Source organism: Salvelinus fontinalis, chromosome 1 (assembly GCF_029448725.1).
Source record: "Salvelinus fontinalis isolate EN_2023a chromosome 1, ASM2944872v1, whole genome shotgun sequence".
Lineage (NCBI taxonomy): Eukaryota > Metazoa > Chordata > Actinopteri > Salmoniformes > Salmonidae > Salvelinus > Salvelinus fontinalis.
Window position 1 is genome coordinate 31,309,374 of NC_074665.1, and position 19,431 is coordinate 31,328,804.

At 41.8% G+C, this 19,431-nt stretch overlaps 1 protein-coding gene across 2 annotated transcripts in view; it reads left to right on the plus strand.

The window, feature by feature from the left end:
- LOC129853084 (inositol polyphosphate-5-phosphatase A-like) overlaps positions 1–19,431 on the plus strand; it is a 204,860-nt gene that overhangs the window by 71,237 nt on the left and 114,192 nt on the right. For both annotated transcript variants that reach the window (XM_055918782.1, XM_055918773.1), the window contains exons 2-4: positions 6,442–6,483; positions 17,877–17,977; positions 18,672–18,759. In XM_055918782.1, coding sequence (XP_055774757.1) covers positions 6,442–6,483; positions 17,877–17,977; positions 18,672–18,759 — 231 coding nt within the window. The remainder of the gene's footprint in view (positions 1–6,441; positions 6,484–17,876; positions 17,978–18,671; positions 18,760–19,431) is intronic.

Sequence of the window (19,431 nt, forward strand, 5' to 3'; positions counted from 1 at the left end):
CTATGCAAGTAACCATTTCAATAGAATGTTCATGATGTCACTGCGACAACTGTTGATAGACGTGGCTGGTAAATTCGCTCTCAGAATAACTGAAAAATGTATGAACGCTCAACACCTGTTGAATATGTCCGGTGTCAGTAAACGTCGGGAAAAAGCATAATAACATTTTTGCCTGCATCACAGTTGCAGTCACCAACACCCTAGATAACATAGAAAAAGCCTAACCATCTCTGCTAGGGCGAGTAAAATGGTCAGAGTGAGCTGTTCTCTCATTTGTCTCTGAAAGTAGCTAGAAAGCTAGCCAGCGTTAGCCAACGCTGCTGCTGTTAGGACAGAACGCTTGGATCAACCCTACTCCTCTGCCAGAGCGTCCAGTGAACGCTTCAAGAGCGAAACGCTCTGAATTTACAAACAGTCAATCTGACAGCGCTCTGAGTTTTCGAATGCCCAGAGCACACTTTTAAATTTACAAAAACACCGATAGTATAAACCAGCCTTTAGACTTGAAGTCTTTGGTTGTTTATTACATGGCCTCATGTGCAAATCCTTAGAGATGAGTGGGGCTAAAGCTTAAGAGGGTGTGAATGATGCTGAATGGGTGTACACATAGAAGAGCTCTCCAGTAGGTGAACCAAAACATTCAAAGGCCATTTTCTCAAAAGTGAGGTTACAAGTTGATCAACTTTTAAGCAGAACTACTTTCCCATTGTTCCTCAACTGTAGTGAATGATATACACTTTTCTAGCTCAGAGTTTCTACTTTTATCCAATGTAAAATGCACCATTTCAGATTTTGCTACATAAGACCGAATCGAGTTGGTCGGTACATATAGACCTTCAGGATGATTATGAACATGGTTTTATTTGGAAATGACTCACTTTATTTGGACATGCTCAGGTTGACTTTTCCATGGAATCGGCCGCATGCCTCTAGGCTATTTACCTGTGTATTACCATGACTGAATGCTAACCGTTCCCTCATTTGTTAGACGTGTGTGTGGGTGTGTGTCAAGAAAAAAAAAAAGATGTTTTATTTTCACAATCACCATATAGGTGCAGTGAAATGTGTTGTTTTACAGGGTCAGCCATAACCCTAATTTGCTCCAGGGGCGCCATACTATTAAGTGCCTTGCTCAAGGGCACATCGACATATTTTTCCGCCTTGTCTGCTGGGGTATTCAAACCAGCGACCTTTTGGTTACTGGTTCCAGCGACCTTTTGGTTACTGGTTCAATGCTCTAAGCGCTAGGCTACCTGCCTCCTGCCCGTCTGTGTTTCTGTGTGAGAGAAGTGTATGAGAGTGTATTTGCAACAGTGAGAAAAAGGGAGGAGAATAGAACATTTCTCAACAATGTGTCATTTAACCCTATTCTCAACAGGCTGGTAGAGCATGTTTTGAAAATGGATTTTGAAAAACATTTTCACTTGACCTTGATTGGTCAACTCCTCCAGCCCTCCTGCACCAATTAGCATAGTTTGTACCTGATTGGTTGCTGCAGTTCTGTGTCATGGCACTTTAACTTTGCCCACTCAGAGGGCAGTAAGAAAACTCAATCATCACCAATGGGATAAAAGGCAGGAATTCAGTTGGTGAGGGATTAATTTTGCACCATTCCTGTTAGTAGTGACCTTGAATAGTAGAAATATTACAATAAATAGTTAATGTAAAAATGTGCTTAACCATATGTGACTGACGATTTGGTCTTATGTAACAAAATTTGAAATGGTGTGTTTTTACATTGGATAAAAGTAGAGACTCAGCTAGAAAATGGTATATCATACACTGCAGTTGAGGAACAATTGGAAAGTAATTCTGCTTTGGAAGTTGATAAACTTGTAACCCCACTTTTGAGAAAATGGCTCTTGAAAGTTATGCTACCAACTTTCTTTGTCTACACCCATTCAGCATTGTTCACACCCTCTTATTAAGCCTTATCCACACCCATCTCTTTAAGGATTCACATGTGAGGCCATGTGCTAAACAGAGTGTGTACGGTAGTGTACTAAACAACCAAAGATTTCAAAACTGAAAGGCTGTTTAATACAAAGTCTATCGACATGTCTGTAGACAGTTGTCTCAGGGACATCGTGAACATTCTATTGTCGTCCAACATCAAACTTGTTGTTGTCATTATGAAAAAGCATAAACACAAAAACAAAATAGCATAACTGGTGTATTTTAACACCAATAAACACATCAGTTTAAAAATGAATTTAGTATACAGTGGGGCAAAATAAGTATTTAGTCAGCCACCAATTGTGCAAGTTCTCCCACTTAAAAAGATGAGAGAGGCCTGTAATTTTCATCATAGGTACACTTCAACTATGACAGACAAAATGAGATTTTTTTCTCTCCAGAAAATCACATTTGTAGGATTTTTTATGAATATATTTGCAAATGATGTTAGAAAATAAGTATTTGGTCAATAACAAAAGTTTCTCAATACTTTGTTAAATACCCTTTGTTGGCAATGACAGAGGTCAAACGTTTTCTGTAAGTCTTCACAAGGTTTTCACACACTTGCTGGTATTTTGGCCCATTCCTCCATGCAGATCTCCTCTAGAGCAGTGATCTTTTGGGGTTGCTGCTGGGCAACACGGACTTTCAACTCCCTCCAAAGATTTTCTATGGGGTTGAGATCTGGAGACTGGCTAGGCCACTCCAGGACCTTGAAATGCTTCTTACGAAGCCACTCCTTCGTTGCCCGGGCGGTGTGTTTGGGATCATTGTCATGCTGAAAGGCCCAGCCACGTTTCATCTTCAATGCCATTGCTGATGGTAGGCTTTGTTACTTTGGTCCCAGCTCTCTGCAGGTCATTCACTAGGTCCCCCTGTGTGGTTCTGGGATTTTTGCTCACCGTTCTTTTGATCATTTTGACCCCACGGGGTGAGATCTTGCGTGGAGCCCCAGGTCGAGGGAGATTATCAGTGGTCCTGTATGTCTTCCATTTCCTAATAATTGCTCCCACAGTTGATTTCTTCAAACTTAGCTGCTTACCTATTGCAGATTCAGTCTTCCCAGCCTGGTGCAGGTCTACAATTTGGTTTCTGGTGTCCTTTGACAGCTCTTTGGTCTTGGCCATAGTGGAGTTTGGAGTGTGACTGTGAGGTTGTGGACAGGTATCTTTTATTTTTTATTTTTTTATTTTTTTATTTCACCTTTATTTAACCAGGTAGGCAAATTGAGAACACGTTCTCATTTACAATTGCGACCTGGCCAAGATAAAGCAAAGCAGTTCGACACATACAACAACACATAGTTACACATGGAGTAAAACAAACATACAGTCAATAATACAGTGAAAATAAGTCTATATACAATATGAGCAAGTGAGGTGAGATAAGGGAGGTGAAGGCAAACAAGATATATATATAAAAAATAAAAAATATATATAAAAAGGCCATGGTGGCGAAGTAAATACAATATAGCAAGTAAAAAAAATAACACTGGAATGGTTGGTTTGCAGTGGAAGAAGGTGCAAAGTAGAGATAGAAATAATGGGGTGCAAAGGAGCAAAATAAATAAATACAGTAGGTAAAGAGGTAGTATACTGATAACAAGTTCAAACAGGTGCCATTAATACAGGTAACGAGTGGAGGACAGAGGAGCCTCTTAAAGAAGAAGTTACAGGTCTGTGAGAGCCAGAAATCTTGCTTGTTTGTAGGTGACCAAATACTTATTTTCCACCATAATTTGCAAATAAATTCATTAAAAATCCTACAATGTGATTTTCTGGATTTTTTCCCCTCATTTTGTCTGTCATAGTTGAAGTGTACCTATGATGAAAATTACAGGCCTCTCTCCTTTTTAAGTGGGAGAACTTGCACAATTGGTGGCTGACTAAATATTTTTTTGCCCCACTGTATGTCAATCTAACAAACCGGGCAACTAAAAGCAACTTTCTAAACAATGTTTAGGTTCGTTTCTAGTTTAAGTTAGCTGACTAACCAGTTCAAATAATGATCATACCATATAGCTGACATCGTCTTAACTTTAGCTGATTTTTATTCATTATTACAGGAAAATGAACTCATAACAAGATTATTACTTACAAGTTAATGGCGAGCTAATTACAGAAAATATCTTGACAAAATAAAATCTGAGCATTCTACCGGAGAATCTTAGAACTTGGACACTATCGTTGGCCTAACGTTATATCCTTATTTGACTTTGGTGCAGGTCATGTTGTTATTCACATTACCCTCTCTGGTAAACACACACTATATCAACGTTTATTTGTCACGTGCACAGGATACAGAAGGTGTAAACGGTACAGTGAAACGGTTACTTGCATAGTGGAGACTTTTGTTTAGACATCTAGCTAGCTAAAGAATAAACCATATACCTATCTCATAACGTGACTACCCTGCAGGTAGCTAACGCTAAACAACTAGGTTCAATGTTAGTTAGCTAGCTAACATTAGACTATAACTAGCAATGCAAATGGCTCTGAGATATGAATAATATTACTACACAGTTTATACATGTAACGTTAGCTAGCAAGCCAGCCAGCTAGCTAGCTATCAGTATGCTTTAACTTGCAACAAAAAACACTTTCTGACAAAATTAGAAACGTATAATAAACGTATAACATTTCGCTATCTAGACTCTCTTACCTGTTTACATGGATGAACTCATCTCCCTGTCTGTCACGGAGGCCATTGTTGCCATTAGTTTGAAGATGTAATCCGGAGACGTGTTTTATACAACAGCCTTATGTGTTTTCTCTTTTCATCTCCCTCCACACATTTGCAATCAAATGCCAGAATTGTCTTTACTATCATACTCTGCTTCGACGGGACGTTCCACTGATTTCAAAACTCGGTCTTCCAGAAAGTGGAGAATAGAAGTGGGAGGCCCCGGTGCACAACTGAGCAAGAGGACAAGTACATTAGAGTGTCTCGTTTGAGAAAGACGCCTCAAGTCCTCAACTGGCAGCTTCATAAAATAGTACCAGTAAAACACCAGTCTCAATGTCAACAGTGAAGAAGCGACTCCGGGATGCTGGCCTTCTAGGCAGAGTTGCAAAGAAAAAGCCATATCTCAGACTGGCCAATTTAAAGAAAGTTTAAGATGGGCAAAAGAACACTGGACAGAGGAAGATTGAAAAAGTGTTATGGACAGACAAATCTAAGTTTGAGGTGTTCGGATCACAAAGAAGAACATTCGTGAGACGCAGAAAAAATGAAAAGATGCTGGAGGAGTGCTTGACACCATCTGTCAAGCATGGTGGAGGCAATGTGATGGTCTGGGGGTGCTTTGGCGGTGGTAAAGTGGGAGATTTGTACAGGGTAAAAGGGATCTTGAAGAAGGAAGGCTATCACTCCATTTTGCAACGCCATGCCATACCCTGTGGACGGAGCTTAATTAGAGCCAATTTCCTCCTACAACAGGGTAATGACCCAAAGCACAGCTCAACTATGCAAGAACTATTTAGGGAAGAAACAGTCAGCTGGTATTCGGTCTATAATGGAGTGGCAAGCACAGTCACCGGATCTCAACCCTATTGATCTGTTGTGGGAGCAGCTTGACCGTATGGTACGTAAGAAGTGCCCATCAAGCCAATCCAACTTGTGGGAGGTGCTTCAGGAAGCATAGGGTGAAATCTCTACTACAGATAACCAAAATAAATTGACAACTAGAATGCCAAAGGGCTGCAATTGCTGCAAATGGAGAAATCTTTGACGAAAGCAAAGTTTTAAGCAGACTTATTTCAATTAAAAATCATTTTTTTATAACCTCGTCAACGTATTGACTATTTCCTATTCATTTTGCAACTCATTTCATGTATGTTTTCATGGAAACAAGGACATTTCTAAGTGACCCCAAACTTTTGAACGTTAGTGTATGTCAGTAAAAAGTATGGGTTAAATCTGGTGGAAAAATATAATTTGAATTGTTGACAACACACTATATTAGTAACACATTGGTTAAACCTCATTTCATGACCCATGGGGTCAATTAATCAATATTCAGATGAAAGGTCGCCTATAAAATAATGCCTATAATAGTCACACACAAAAAACGTCACTGTCATGTATTGTCTGAAAATGTGGAAACATGGTGGAAGAACCTCAGTCATTTGAAAGTTAAGAAGGACATTACACTATACACCACCTGAAAACACATTAATTTCAATTACATTGAATATTCATGTTTGGACATTCCACATTTGCATAATTTGTTACAATTTGACATCAGTTCTCATTTAACAATACTTACCTACCTGTAAAAGCTGTTGAAGCAGACCCAAAGTAATTTTTGTAATATTGTTGAGATCCATTCTATTATGGCATTGCTGGAAGTTCTTATTGAGTTGTTAGTAATAGGAATTTAAGGTTGAAATCATGTTTTTCAAGAATAGACAAAGTATTTTTTTTTCGAGTCATAAAATATATGTCAAAATTACCTGACTGACAGAGTTTATCTTGTGTTTTCAGCCTGATAACCTACAGAAGACATGGCTGCGGGAATTCTACCAGGTACGTTGAACCTATCCTCTCCATATTGACACAGTGCTGAATACAGACATGTACAACTCTTCTCTAGGCCCATCTGCTCTTTGCATTTCTGGCACTCTATTGTAGTCATGTGGCTGTGTTCGACTCATTGAGTGATAGTTACTTTGAGGAGAAAAGAGCACAGGCCGTGTCATATCTTACCTTTGATCTACATAGGAACATCTGAGAAACCACAACTTTTTCCACTCTAGCAGGGGAAGTCAATTCAGATAGATAGACAGGCAGACAGCTGTTGCACCAGCCTGGTCTCATAGATTATCTGTAACATAGTATAAGTACATTCGGGGCACTCAAATTAGTATGATATGTTATGATTGGTATGGTTACAAAAGACCGATGGTTACTTAAGGCAAAAAACAAAAGTAGCGTGGTTAGTCGGGTGGATGGGTATAACGCAAACATCTAGCAACCCAAAGGTTGGAATCTCATCATGAACAATTTCAGCTAATTAGCAACTGTTCAACAACTTACAACTTTTCAGCTACTTTGCAACTGCTTAGCATGTTAGCTAATCCTTCCCCTAACCCGACCCTTAACACTTTTAGCTACCGTAACCCTAACCCCTGGCCTAGCTAACATTACCCAGCTAGCTAATGTTAGCCACCTAGCTAGTTACCATACAAAACTTAACATCTGGAATGTCTTGGATTTACGTTTTTCTTGTATATTTCTTTACATATTTTCCTCACCAGCACCATTCCAGCAACTGTAGCAGATGCATAACCAAGCGAGTGCAGTATAGCTCAGCTTGATCCGGCTTAATTTGGCTCAGTAGTGTGAAGAGGGTACTACTGTTCTGTATTCCATTTGGAAGATGGACCATTGCCTTATATACCAATAAGAGTGGCATGAGCTTAGTTGCCAGGTGTGTATTAGAATTATGCATGTTTGTGCCTACTGGTTATGTGCCAAGCCAAGGTCCTGGAAGCACAGAGAGCAGCTACAGGTCACCTGTTTAACTTCTTACGGCTGAAACCTCGATTTGACAACAGCCAGTGAAAGTGCAGGGTGCCAAATTCAAACAACAGAAATCTCATAATTAAAATTCCTCAAACATACAAGTATTTTACACCATTTTAAAGATAAACTTGTTGTTAATCGCACCACAGTGTCCAATTTCAACAAGGCTTTACGACGAAAGCACACCATCTGATTATGTTAGGTCAGCGCCAAGTCACAGAAAAACACAGCCATTTTTCCAGCCAAGAGAGGAGTCACAAAAAGCAGAAATAGAGATAAAATGAATCACTAACCTTTGATGATCTTCATCAGATGACACTCATAGGACTTCATGTTACACAATACATAAATGTTTTGTTCATATTTATAGCCAAAAATCTCAGTTTACATTGGCGCATTATGTTCAGTAATGTTTTGCTTCCAAAACATCCGGTGATTTTGCATAGAGCCACATCAATTTACAGAAATACTCATCATAAATGTTGATGAAAATACAAGTGTTATGCATGGAATTAAAGATATACTTGTCCTTAATGCAACCCCTGTGTCAGATTTCAAAAAAGCTTTACGGAAAAAGCACATGATGCTATAATCTGAGTACAGTCCTCAGGCACCAAAACAAGCCATACAGATACCCGCCATGCTGTGGAGTCAACAGAAGTCACAAAGAGCATTATAAATATTCACTTACCTTTGATGATCTTCATCAGAATGCACTCCCAGGAATCCCAGTTCGGCAATAAATGTTTGTTTGGTTCGATAAAGTCCATTTATGTCCAAATACCTTCTTTTTGTTTGTGCGTTTAGTTCACAAATCCAAATTCACGAAGTGCACTCACTTAGTCCAGACAAAGTCAAAAAGTTCCATTACAGTTCGTAGAAACATGTCAAACGATGTATAGAATCAATCTTTAGGATGTTTTTATCATAAATCTTCAATAATATTCCAACCGGAAAATTCCTTTGTCTTTAGAAATGAAAAGGAATGCAGCTCGCTGTCACAGCCACGTGCCTGACTTAGCTCATGGCATTCTGCCAGACCTCTTAGTCAAACAGCTCTTATTCGCTCCCCCTTCACAGTAGGTTCTAAAGACTGTTGACATCTAGTGGAAGCCTTAGGAAGTGCGGACCAAATTTTACACTGTATATTGGATAGGCAAAGACTTGAAAACCTACAAACCTCAGATTTCCCACTTCCTGGTTGGATTTTTTCTCAGGTTTTTGCCTGCCATATGAGTTATGTTATACTCACAGACATCATTCAAACAGTTTTAGAAACTTCAGAGTGTTTTCTATCCAAATCTGCTAATAATATGCATATATTAGCTTCTGGGCCTGAGTAGCAAGCAATTTACTCTGGGCACCTTATTCATCCAATCTACTCAATACTGCCGCCCAGCAATAAGAAGTTAATGATGAGGATTAGACCTAGGCTTAATTCAGGTTAACTGCACACATACACAGACAAACTGCACTGCATTACACCAAAGGCCTTGCCATGTAACTTACAGTAGTACGCCACAGGTTAATGTCTTGGAACAGTGCACTTCAAGGTGTGGGATTTCTCCCTTAGCGCTGTGTTTAAACTATATATTATACTCAGCTGGCCTGTAGTATCACTATGACCGACACAGTGGATGGTGGCTATGAGTGAGTAGAGATGGTGTACTCTACATTGGTGTGCAGTGAGAGGTGACTGACTAGAAAGGGAGGGCTTCAGTAGGCCCATGTGTCTCCTAGCTTGTGGAACGAAATCACTGCGGTAGCAAGTGGCAGTGAGCGAGTAGAGATGGTATCCATGCACTGTAGTGTGCAGTGCAGTGCGCGTATCCAGTGAGTGAGTCAGTAGGCCCGTGTCTCTCTTGATCTCCTATCTGGTGGAAGTGAGGAAGGGATTAGAGGCCACATGCTGCCTCTCCTTATCGTCCCTAGTTGACATCTGACCACGGTGTGTGTGATTTAGTTATGTCTCTGGGCTGCTGAGGGCCCTGCTGCTGCCTCGGATCTATGGACACACACGCAGTCACACACAGCCAGAGAGAAACGTTGATAGTGCTACGCGTACGTTCACTGAGTCATGAGACGCGTATACACACAGTCACAGATAGCCTTAGAAACGCGTCGATAATGAAATGCATCCATTCGCACAGAGCCATAGAGACGTGGATACAAGCACACAGTCACATTCACAGCGAGAGATGTGGATTCACACAGGGCCAGAAAGACCAGGATATAGTTACACATGCAGACAAACAGCCCGAGAGATACACTGATACACTTGGAAGGTTGGACGTCACACACCGCATACATGTTTTATACAGGAGACCTGTGCGTAATGGCTTGCGATGCATTTTTATCAGCCGTTTTGAAGTCCTTTTAGAACAAGGTAGCATAGATGTAGGTATGCCTTCGGATTAGCCACATTAAAAAATTTAAAAATAAACACTGTCGCCTGCTTTAAACAGGTGTTTGTGCTGACAGAAGTATTTTCTCCCTAATGCTTTCTGTAGTCATGATTCAAGTCACCTGTTCTTTGATTTAAACTGAGTAGGTGAAAAAATGAGGTTACCGTATGGCTTATTTAAGACTCAGGTAAATTAACTTTTTTGTTGGTTCAACACACACACACGTACACACAAACACACACACACACTGAGTGTGGTGACAGAAGTGACTGTTCTTAGAAAACTCTGTGGATGTGTCAAAATCAAGCCTGCTCCTGGCTTTCACACGTCACACACATAAACCAACGCTTACACCACCTGAACACTGTTTGACAGTCAACACATTTTCGGTTTACTTTCAGATGCACAAAAACACAGCCAAAATCAAATGTGAAAATTTGCACGTTGTTCTAAATTTGCATATTATTTTCTTAACAATTTTTCGCGGTGCTTTGGTTTTGAAGTGACGCAGATGAGCTCAAGATGATCACAAACACAGAATTTCCTCTTAGTCTCTCCCCTTCATATATCAGATATAGTAGTCAAGAGAAGTCATGGAGTCAGCTGGCTATTTCATATGCGCTCTAGTTTGTCAGTTGTTCACCATGCTCTCGCTGTGTGCGTTTATGACAGTGAATTAACCCTGAGGCATGCATGGACAGGTTGATTGCCTCAGGATTTAAGTGTGTTTTTCTGTGGGTGTTTTTGTGTGGGTGTGTGTGTGTGGGTGGGTGGGAGGGGGTGTCTTGCGTGTGTCTCAGATAGAGAGAGAGAGAGAGAGAGCGAGAGGGCGAGAGGAAGAATGAATGAGATAGAAAGAGGTGTGCCCCTGCTGTGTGAACTAGGCAGGCCTGCAGGCTCATGCCAGCTATGTGGTGTGCTGCTGGGTGACGTCATGGAAAGCAGCACCATACTGTGTACTCCTAGGGCAACTGAGACAGAACAGCACCAGTGTATGCTAGAGCTCATAGTGTAGCGTTGCAAGGCTCACGACTATGTTAGCCTGCCCTTACTCACCCCTCTCACACGGCTCTCTAAGTTACTTATATATCAGCTTAGCACACATTGTAATCTCTCTCATTCACACACACTATCAACAGATGAGTGAAGACCGATGTCTGTTGTAAGGAATTTTGTGTGGTAAGGAATAGATGATGCAAGCGATTTTGAATTTGCAGCATCAATATTATCAACAAGTGATCCTTGCTCCGTCGGTATACATTCTTTAATAAAGTTTACATTGTGGTTGAAAGTGATACAGTTTAGACAGTGGGTCAAAAAGAGTTCATATTGAGAAATAGTCCAATGTCTCACTATACTTGATAGTGTTGGAAAGCAACTCGCACTGCAGGAAACCACATTTGGAATGGCTATTTTGTTAAGATTGCTTTTGTTTTTATGGAGGGTAGTTTGAAGGTCCTTGTGAAACCGGGCCATCAGATACAGAAAGGTGGCAACGGCCACATCCTGAACAAAGCTGTTTAACTGCATTTTTGGTTGTTATAATCGAAAGGACATCCTGCAAGTTTGCCCTGCTGTATGTGTGTGTGTGTGTGTGTGTGTCCCACTCAAGGAACTAGCCTACTGTTGATACAAGCCCTTGCTTTAGGGTTTTCCTCGAAAGGCAGCTTCAGGAAATAAAATGTGTTCTTTGGACACCGCTTGATTAGTATCAGAGACATACATTCTGTTCAAACACTCCCAAAGCATTTACATTTAACATTTAAGTCATTTAGCAGACGCTCTTATCCAGAGCGACTTACAAATTGGAAAGTTCATACATATTCATCCTGGTCCCCCCGTGGGAATTGAACCCTGGTCCCCCCGTGGGAATTGAACCCACAACCCTGGCGTTGCAAGCGCCATGCTCTACCAACTGAGCCACACGGGAAGCAGGCATGCGGTCACACTCCCTGCCTGCAGATGAGACCAGAGTATACAAATGACAAGTGTATATCGGCAAGCAAGGCTAGGCATTTACTAAACCCACTACAATGTGTCTATGAATGATCTGATAGACTGTCCTCTACTCTATAGAAGGATTTAATAATGTGTGTTTCTGTTTGTTCAATAAGCGTGGATCTGATGGGCTTCCAGGCAGCTTTCACTAGTCCACTGGGCTGGCACGCAGCAGAGTGGCACCGACTGACTGGAGTGATCTTCAGGCAAAGCAGGGCATTTGCCTGCTCCACATGTGCAGTAGAGTGTAATGGTATCCCGGCGCTAGAGTGCAGTATAAACAATGCTTTGAATTGCGTTATGCTGAGTTGATTGATCCCTCAATCTATTTGCATTGGAAACCTAACCCGGCTGTCACGGGCCACTGGCCTCACAGGATACTCCCGGGCTCATACAAACACGTGACTTGTTAGATCAATTAAATAGGAGAGTTATTTCTAGGGTAATTAGTACATGGCTAATTTATTATAAGTTATAACAATATAATTAATACTTCAACATGTGTTTCTTCTGATTTACTGCCCTAGTGTGTGTGTGTGTGTGTGTGTGTGTATGTGTGTGTGCACTTTCTCACATGTGAGGGGAGTTTGACTCAAAATGTAATAAAAGACTGTCTGTCTGTGTATGTGAGCCTGTCCGTGAGCGATTGTGCGCGTGTGTGTGATTTGTAGAATTAGTGTTGTAAAGACTGTTGATTGAATGTACAGCAACAGGTGGACAGAGTTCAGTGTCTAGGAAGGACTTCTCATCACATCACGTGCCCTCAGAAGCCCATTTTATCCCCCCTCCGCACACTGTGTCACACTCTCCAGCCACGTAATTTTCCACCTCCTAATCAGTACCATGAAATAGTACTCAGCCTCCCTAGATTACAGCCCATCAAAGGCCCTCAGTGAGAAGATTCAGAGAGAAGTGGGCTTTCTTTGTTGCCATATGCATCCAGAGTCTTTAAAAAAAATCTGGAATGGAATTCACTTGTAAAAAACATTCAATGGTGTGTGTGTCTTGTGCCATAATTGATAGGATATACACTACATGCCAAAAGTATGTGGACACCTGCTAGTTGTACATCCCCTTTGCTACTACAACAGCCTCCACTCTTCTGGGAAGGCTTTCCTCTAGAAGATGTGGTTGAGCCGTTGTTGCTCCTAGACGTTTCCACTTCAGAATAACAGCACTTAGTTGACCGGGGCAGCTCTAGCAGGACAGACATTTGACGAAATGACTTGTTGGAAAGGTGGCATCCTCTGACAGAGCCACGTTGAAAGTCTCTGAGCTTCTCAGTACGGGCCATTCTGCTGCCAATGTTTGTCTATGGAGGTTGCATGACTGTGCTCGATTTTATACACCTGTCAGCAACGGGTGTGGCTGAATTCACTAACTTGAAGGGGTGTCCACATACTTTTGTATTAATTCAGAAAGTATTCAGACCCTTTGACTATCCACATTTTGTTACATTACAACCAAAATCCTCATCAATCTACACATAATAACCCATAATGACAAGCGAAAACAGGTTTGTAGAAATGTTTGCAAATGTATTACAAATAAAAAACATACCTTATTACATAAGTATTCAGACCTTTTGCGATGAGACTCAGAATTGAGCTTAGGTGCATCCTGTTTCCGTTGATCATCCTTGAAGTTTCTACAACTTGATTGGAGTCCAGCTGTAGTAAATCTAAGGGATTTGGAAAGGCAAACACCTGTCTATATAAGTACCCAAAGTTGACAGTGCATGTCAGAGCATAAACCAAGCCATGAGGTCAAATTAATTGTCCGTAGAGCTCTGAGACAGGATTGTGTCGAGGCACAGATCTGGGGAAGGGTACCAAAACATTTCTGCAGCATTGAAGGTCCCCAAAATCACAGTGGCCTCGGGACAAGTCTCTGAATGTCCTTGAGTGGCCCAGCCAGAGCCCGGTCTTGAACCCGATCAAGCATCTCTGGAAAGACATGAAAATAGCTGTGCAGCAATGCTCCCTATCCAACCTGACAGAGCTTGAGAGGATCTGCAGAGAAGAATGGGAGAAGCTCCCCAAATACAGGTGTGCCAAGCATGTAGCGTCATACCCAAGACGTTTTGAGGATGTAATCACTGCCAAAGGTCCTTCAACAAAGTACCGAGTAAAGGGTCTGAATACATAGTGGGGAGAACAAGTATTTGATACACTGCCGATTTTGCAGGTTTTCCTACTTACAAAGCTTGTAGAGATCTGTAATTTTTATCATAGGTACACTTCAACTGTGAGAGATGGAATCTAAAACAAAAATCCAGAAAATCACATTGTATGATTTAAGTAATTAATTAGCATTTTATTGCATGACAATTAGTATTTGATCACCTACCAACGAGTAAGATTTCCGTCTCTCACAGACCTGTTATTTTTTCTTAAGAAGCCCTCCTGTTCTCCACTCATTAACTGGACCTGTTTGAACTCGTTACCTGTATAAAAGACACCTGTCCACACACTCAATCAAACAGACTCCAACCTCTCCACAATGGCCAAGACCAGAGGGCTGTGTTAGGACATCAGGGATAAAATTGTAGACCTGCACAGTGCTGGGATGGGCTACAGGACAATAGGCAAGCAGCTTGGTGAGAAGGCAACAACTTTTGGCGCAATTATTAGAAAATGGAAGAAGTTCAAGATGACGGTCAATCACACTCGGTCTGGGGCTCCATGCAAGATCTCACCTCGTGGGGCATCTATGATCATGAGGAAGGTGAGGGATCAGCCCAGAACTACACTGCAGGACCTGGTCAATGACCTGAAGAGAGCTGGGACCACAGTCTCAAAGAAAACCATTAGTAACACACTACGCCGTCATGGATTAAAATCCTGCAGCGCACGCAAGGTCCCCCTGCTCAAGCCAGCGCATGTCCAGGCCCGTCTGGAGTTTGCCAATGACAATCTGGATGATCCAGAGGAGGAATGGGAGAAGGTCATGTGGTCTGATGAGACAAAAATAGAGCTTTTTGGTCTAAACTCCACTCGCCGTGTTTGGAGGAAGAAGGATGAGTACAACCCCGAGTACAACCCCAAGAACACCATCCCAACCGTGAAGCATGGAGGTGGAAACATCATTCTTTGGGGATGCTTTTATGCAAAGGGGACAGGACGACTGCACCATATTGAGGGGTCTGATAGCAGCCAAGTTAGGCTAGCTGTGGACGTGGTGTGCTTGACGTTGAGCCAGTGGTCACTTGTTCTGTGGATCTAATAAACCTTTTTACACCGCTAAGCCAAAACTGTGCCAAGCCACCGAGCCAAGCTGTACTGGGCTGAAAAGAACCATGTGGAAGCGAAATATCAGACCCAATAAACGGTGCTTCGTTCAACCCCGTAGTGTGAATCGGCGTGAGCTTAGATGTAGGCTACTATAAATGGATTTGGACTGGTGGAGGTCAATGATGTGTGTTGTGTTCCAGTTAGGTATTGGTTGAAATGTAAAATGTTTCCAAACTGAGAACCAGAATTATGGGCTAAGCCTAATAATTATTTTATATTGTGCTCAATGGTAATGGCATATATGACATTGTTTGGCCGTCAAAGAAATCCAGTGCCTTCCGTGGTTTGCAATTTTAGATGATGGTGATATGTTATTGCCATTATTAAGGGAACCTCCGAGGAATCAGGATGGAGGGGGAGAGAGGACTACTGGACGCACCCTTTTGACAAATTAGATGGATAGATTATTCCCGTTTTGGTACCTGTCATCACAAGTGCTGTGTGGTCTAAAGGCATCACCATATAGCAACTGTCACCCTATCAAGGGAGTTCCTTGCATCTGATAGATCTTTACTGCTCTTAAAGGGATGGTTCACCCAAATTACATATTGGTTTCCTCACCCTGTAAGCAGTCTATGGACAAGGTGTGCAATCCATGATTTGGTTTAGTTTCCCTGGCACTGTTTCCACATGCTAACGTTTTAGCATTTCGCACAAATCCTGTTCAAATCATGGGACCAATATTTGAATTTTTCACTCATGTTTAAATAATCTATAATTGACTTTGTTGAGCTTCAAAATACATTTTAAGTACTTTTGGACATGATGTGCGAAAAAGTGCTAATATCGGTCCCATGACTCGAATGGTATTTGTGCCACAAAGGCCAAAACATTAGCATGGGAAACCGTGCCAGGGGAACTTAACCTAAAGCATGAATTGCTGTCATACCTTTTTCATAAACTGCTTGCAGGGTAAACCAATGTATAATTTTGTAATTTGGGTGAACTATCCCTTTAAGGCTGACAAGACTGTACACAAAGTGTGTTTTATTGCCCTCATATTGAAAATCAATCTGTCAACTATAACTCTTAGTCTGAAATCAAAATCAACCGATAGAACTAAGTGCCACTGAGGGTATCTGGAATGGGTTGTTTGGTTGGCCTTCAGAAAGATGGAGGAAACTTGAATAGTTGTTCTTGTTTGACCTTTTCTATCAATAGCATTTCTGATTAAAGTAGTAGGATTAAATTAGGCTTCAGGATTATGAGCCTGCATGGGAAACTAGAGCTGGAGTTACACTGCCTGGAAAAACAAACAGAAAACCCACACTTGGACAGATGCAAAACACAAAATACACACACAGTCTTGCATTCTCCCTCTCACGTGCCCACAGGCTCACACACAATGTAACTACTAGCTAAAGCTCCTTGAGAGTCTGACCTTTTCAATGGGAGCTGATAGGTCCACTAATCTTTCTAAGTTTGAGAACCCTGGTTCTTAGGGGCCCAGTCTCTGGGTCATCCAGCTAAGTGACAAGCCATAGGTGGATGGGAAATCCATAGTGTTATTGCCATACATTACTTTTATTAGATTTTGCATTTAGTGAGAATAATGCAGGCGGGGGAGTGAAGTAGGGCCAGAGTAGGCCCCCAGGCCTGGAGCTGTCCCAGGCCACATATCCTGGGTGACGGTGATCTATGGCCTGCCCACCATCCATAGCTCGGCCCTGTGAGTGCCTCTGAGCGCTGTAATTCACTCAGCAATGGATTTTCCGTTACGGGTCAGCACCCCTGAACACTCTGGGCTTGGTGGCAGTGCACTCACAAACACCTCTTAGTGTTAGGGGACCGGGGGAGGGGGGGTCATGGGAGAGGTCATGTGACTGGAGTGGAAATGACTGTGTAACGTCGCTCTGAGTGCTCTCCTTCTCTGACCAGGTATTTGTTAGCCTGATCCCAGATCCGTTTGTGCTGTTTGCCAATGACTATGGATATTGCCAAGACGACCCCAACAGATCTGGGACAAGGTGTTTGTGTAGTGGAGTGTAGATCGCCAACATCTCTTCATTCATGTACCGTATATTTGATGACAGGGCTATGTTCTGTAACATGTGTTTTCTGTCGTGTTTCCCAATGTTGAGAGACTCGTTATTGATCTAGTGAGACGTCTAAAACTCCCAACGTTGTCTGTCACACCCTGCGCACAGACACATCTGTCTGACACTATACTGTACAGTAGCTGGGATGGTTTTCCCTGTTGGCTGTAATGTATCTTGGCCTCTGCTAGTCGTTTGTCCCCCAGTCTTGGGTGTTACCCAGCTTCTGTCAAACTCCAAAACCACCAGACCTTATTATAGGGTTCCTATGTGCTGTAAATGGGTGCTTTTGGGTTTTTTGGTTAGGCTTGTTGCCTTGCGACTTTTTTAAAACCCCTTAATTCAGCTATTTGTGGAAATCTGACTCTGTAGAATGTTTAGAGAACAGTGTTCTCTTGAGGAAGGCCGTATCATTTCTGTTCGCAAACTTAAGTTCAGAAGGATAGAAAATTTGGGTGGGAAGTGCCTTGTGTTGTAAATGATTATCAAATCAAAGTTTATTTGTCACGTGCGCCGAATACAACAGGTGTAGTAGACCTTACAGTGAAATGCTTACTTACAGGCTCTAACCAATAGTGCATGAAATGATCTTTTTCATACTGAAACCATCAAGTAGTGGTCTAGACAGTCGTTAACTCCATGCCATGTTCTCTTCTTTGCAGACTGTCCAATCACACAGGCCCCACTTCATCGCAGTGCACTGTCAAGAGGTGGGCGGGAAGAACTACGAAGCGTCCATGTCACACGTGGATTGTTTTGTCAAGTAAGTGGCCTCGCAACCTCAACACTTCTGTCAAGGAAACACCCACTGCCTTGGTCCACAGGAAAACAATGTCCAAAAACTCTGTGAAAAATGAGTGAACAACTCCACCTTCTGGTGACATACCTTATTTGGTTTCATTTTTGGTGGTTCTTTTTTTTAAGGTCAGAAGGTTATGAATTTCATATAATTAAACGGATGTACTAGAATACCATTAACTTATTTGCATGGCCTGTTTATGTAGTCTATCTTGTTTATTCATAGGATGGAATAACAAACCTTTATGTCAATGGGGATTTGGAAAGATTCTCTCAAGTGCTCTCTTGATGAATCTCTTTTTCAACCAATTTAGGGTGTCCAGGTGTGTAAATCGTTGTAAATAAGAATTTGTTCCTAACTGGCTTGCCAAGTTAAATAAAATAAAAATTAGAAATAAAATAAGCAGAAGACTGTCTGAGGCCTCAACAGATTTAGCAGAATATCCCAGTACTCTCAAAATATCCTCTTCCTCATCTCTTCTCCCTTAAAGGGATAGTGTGAGCTTTTTCTATTTCTCTGCGTGCCATTTGAAAGAAGTTGAAGGTAGTTTCGTGAGCCATTGCTAACTAGCGTTAGCGCAATGACTGGAAGTCTACCGGAACAACGAACACGAAATAACTATATTTTCATATTGTGACGTGTGTCCTCTGTCTTCTAGAGAGCTGCTGTCCAGTGATGCCATGAAGGAGTACAACAGAGTCCGTGTCTACCTCGACGAGAACTACAAATCCCAGGAGCATTTCACAGTAAGTGCGGCTGGTCCATTTGCCCTTGCTAAGTGGTCCTCTTCCTTTAGATCTCAGGAGAGCTTTGTTTTACTGCACACAGTCTTGACTCACCACAGATGGGCTGTATTCACCTGGGTGTTGCACAGCAGCCATTTCCATCAGAACGCTCTACACACATCAGTGACATTAGTTAAGATGGCCGAGGAAAAATGGAAGCTGAAGCTGGGGAAGCTCAGATGGTAGTAAGACGTGAATTAAGAAATTCAATCAAGTAATTATTTGAGGGACTTCAACCCTCACAGACTCATTTTCCTCAGCTGTGTGGACCCCAGCATTTTATTAGAATGCGCAATAATGGTAGACCGCCACAAGGCGGTGCTAGATGGTATGGGATGTCTTGTGGATCTGCAAACCAGCTGCAACTTTTCAAGTGTTATCACATTTTATTTGTCACATGCTTCGTCAACAACAGCTGTAGACTAACGGTGAAACACTTACTTACGGGCCCTTCCCAACAGTGCAGAGAGAAAAATATTCAGAAAAATTGTAACACAAGGAATAAATACACAATGAGTAACAATAACTTGGCTATATACACAGGGTACCAGTACCTAGTCGATGTGCAGGGGTACGAGGTAATTGAGGTAGATATGTACATATAGGTCGGGATAAAGTGACTAGGCAACAGGG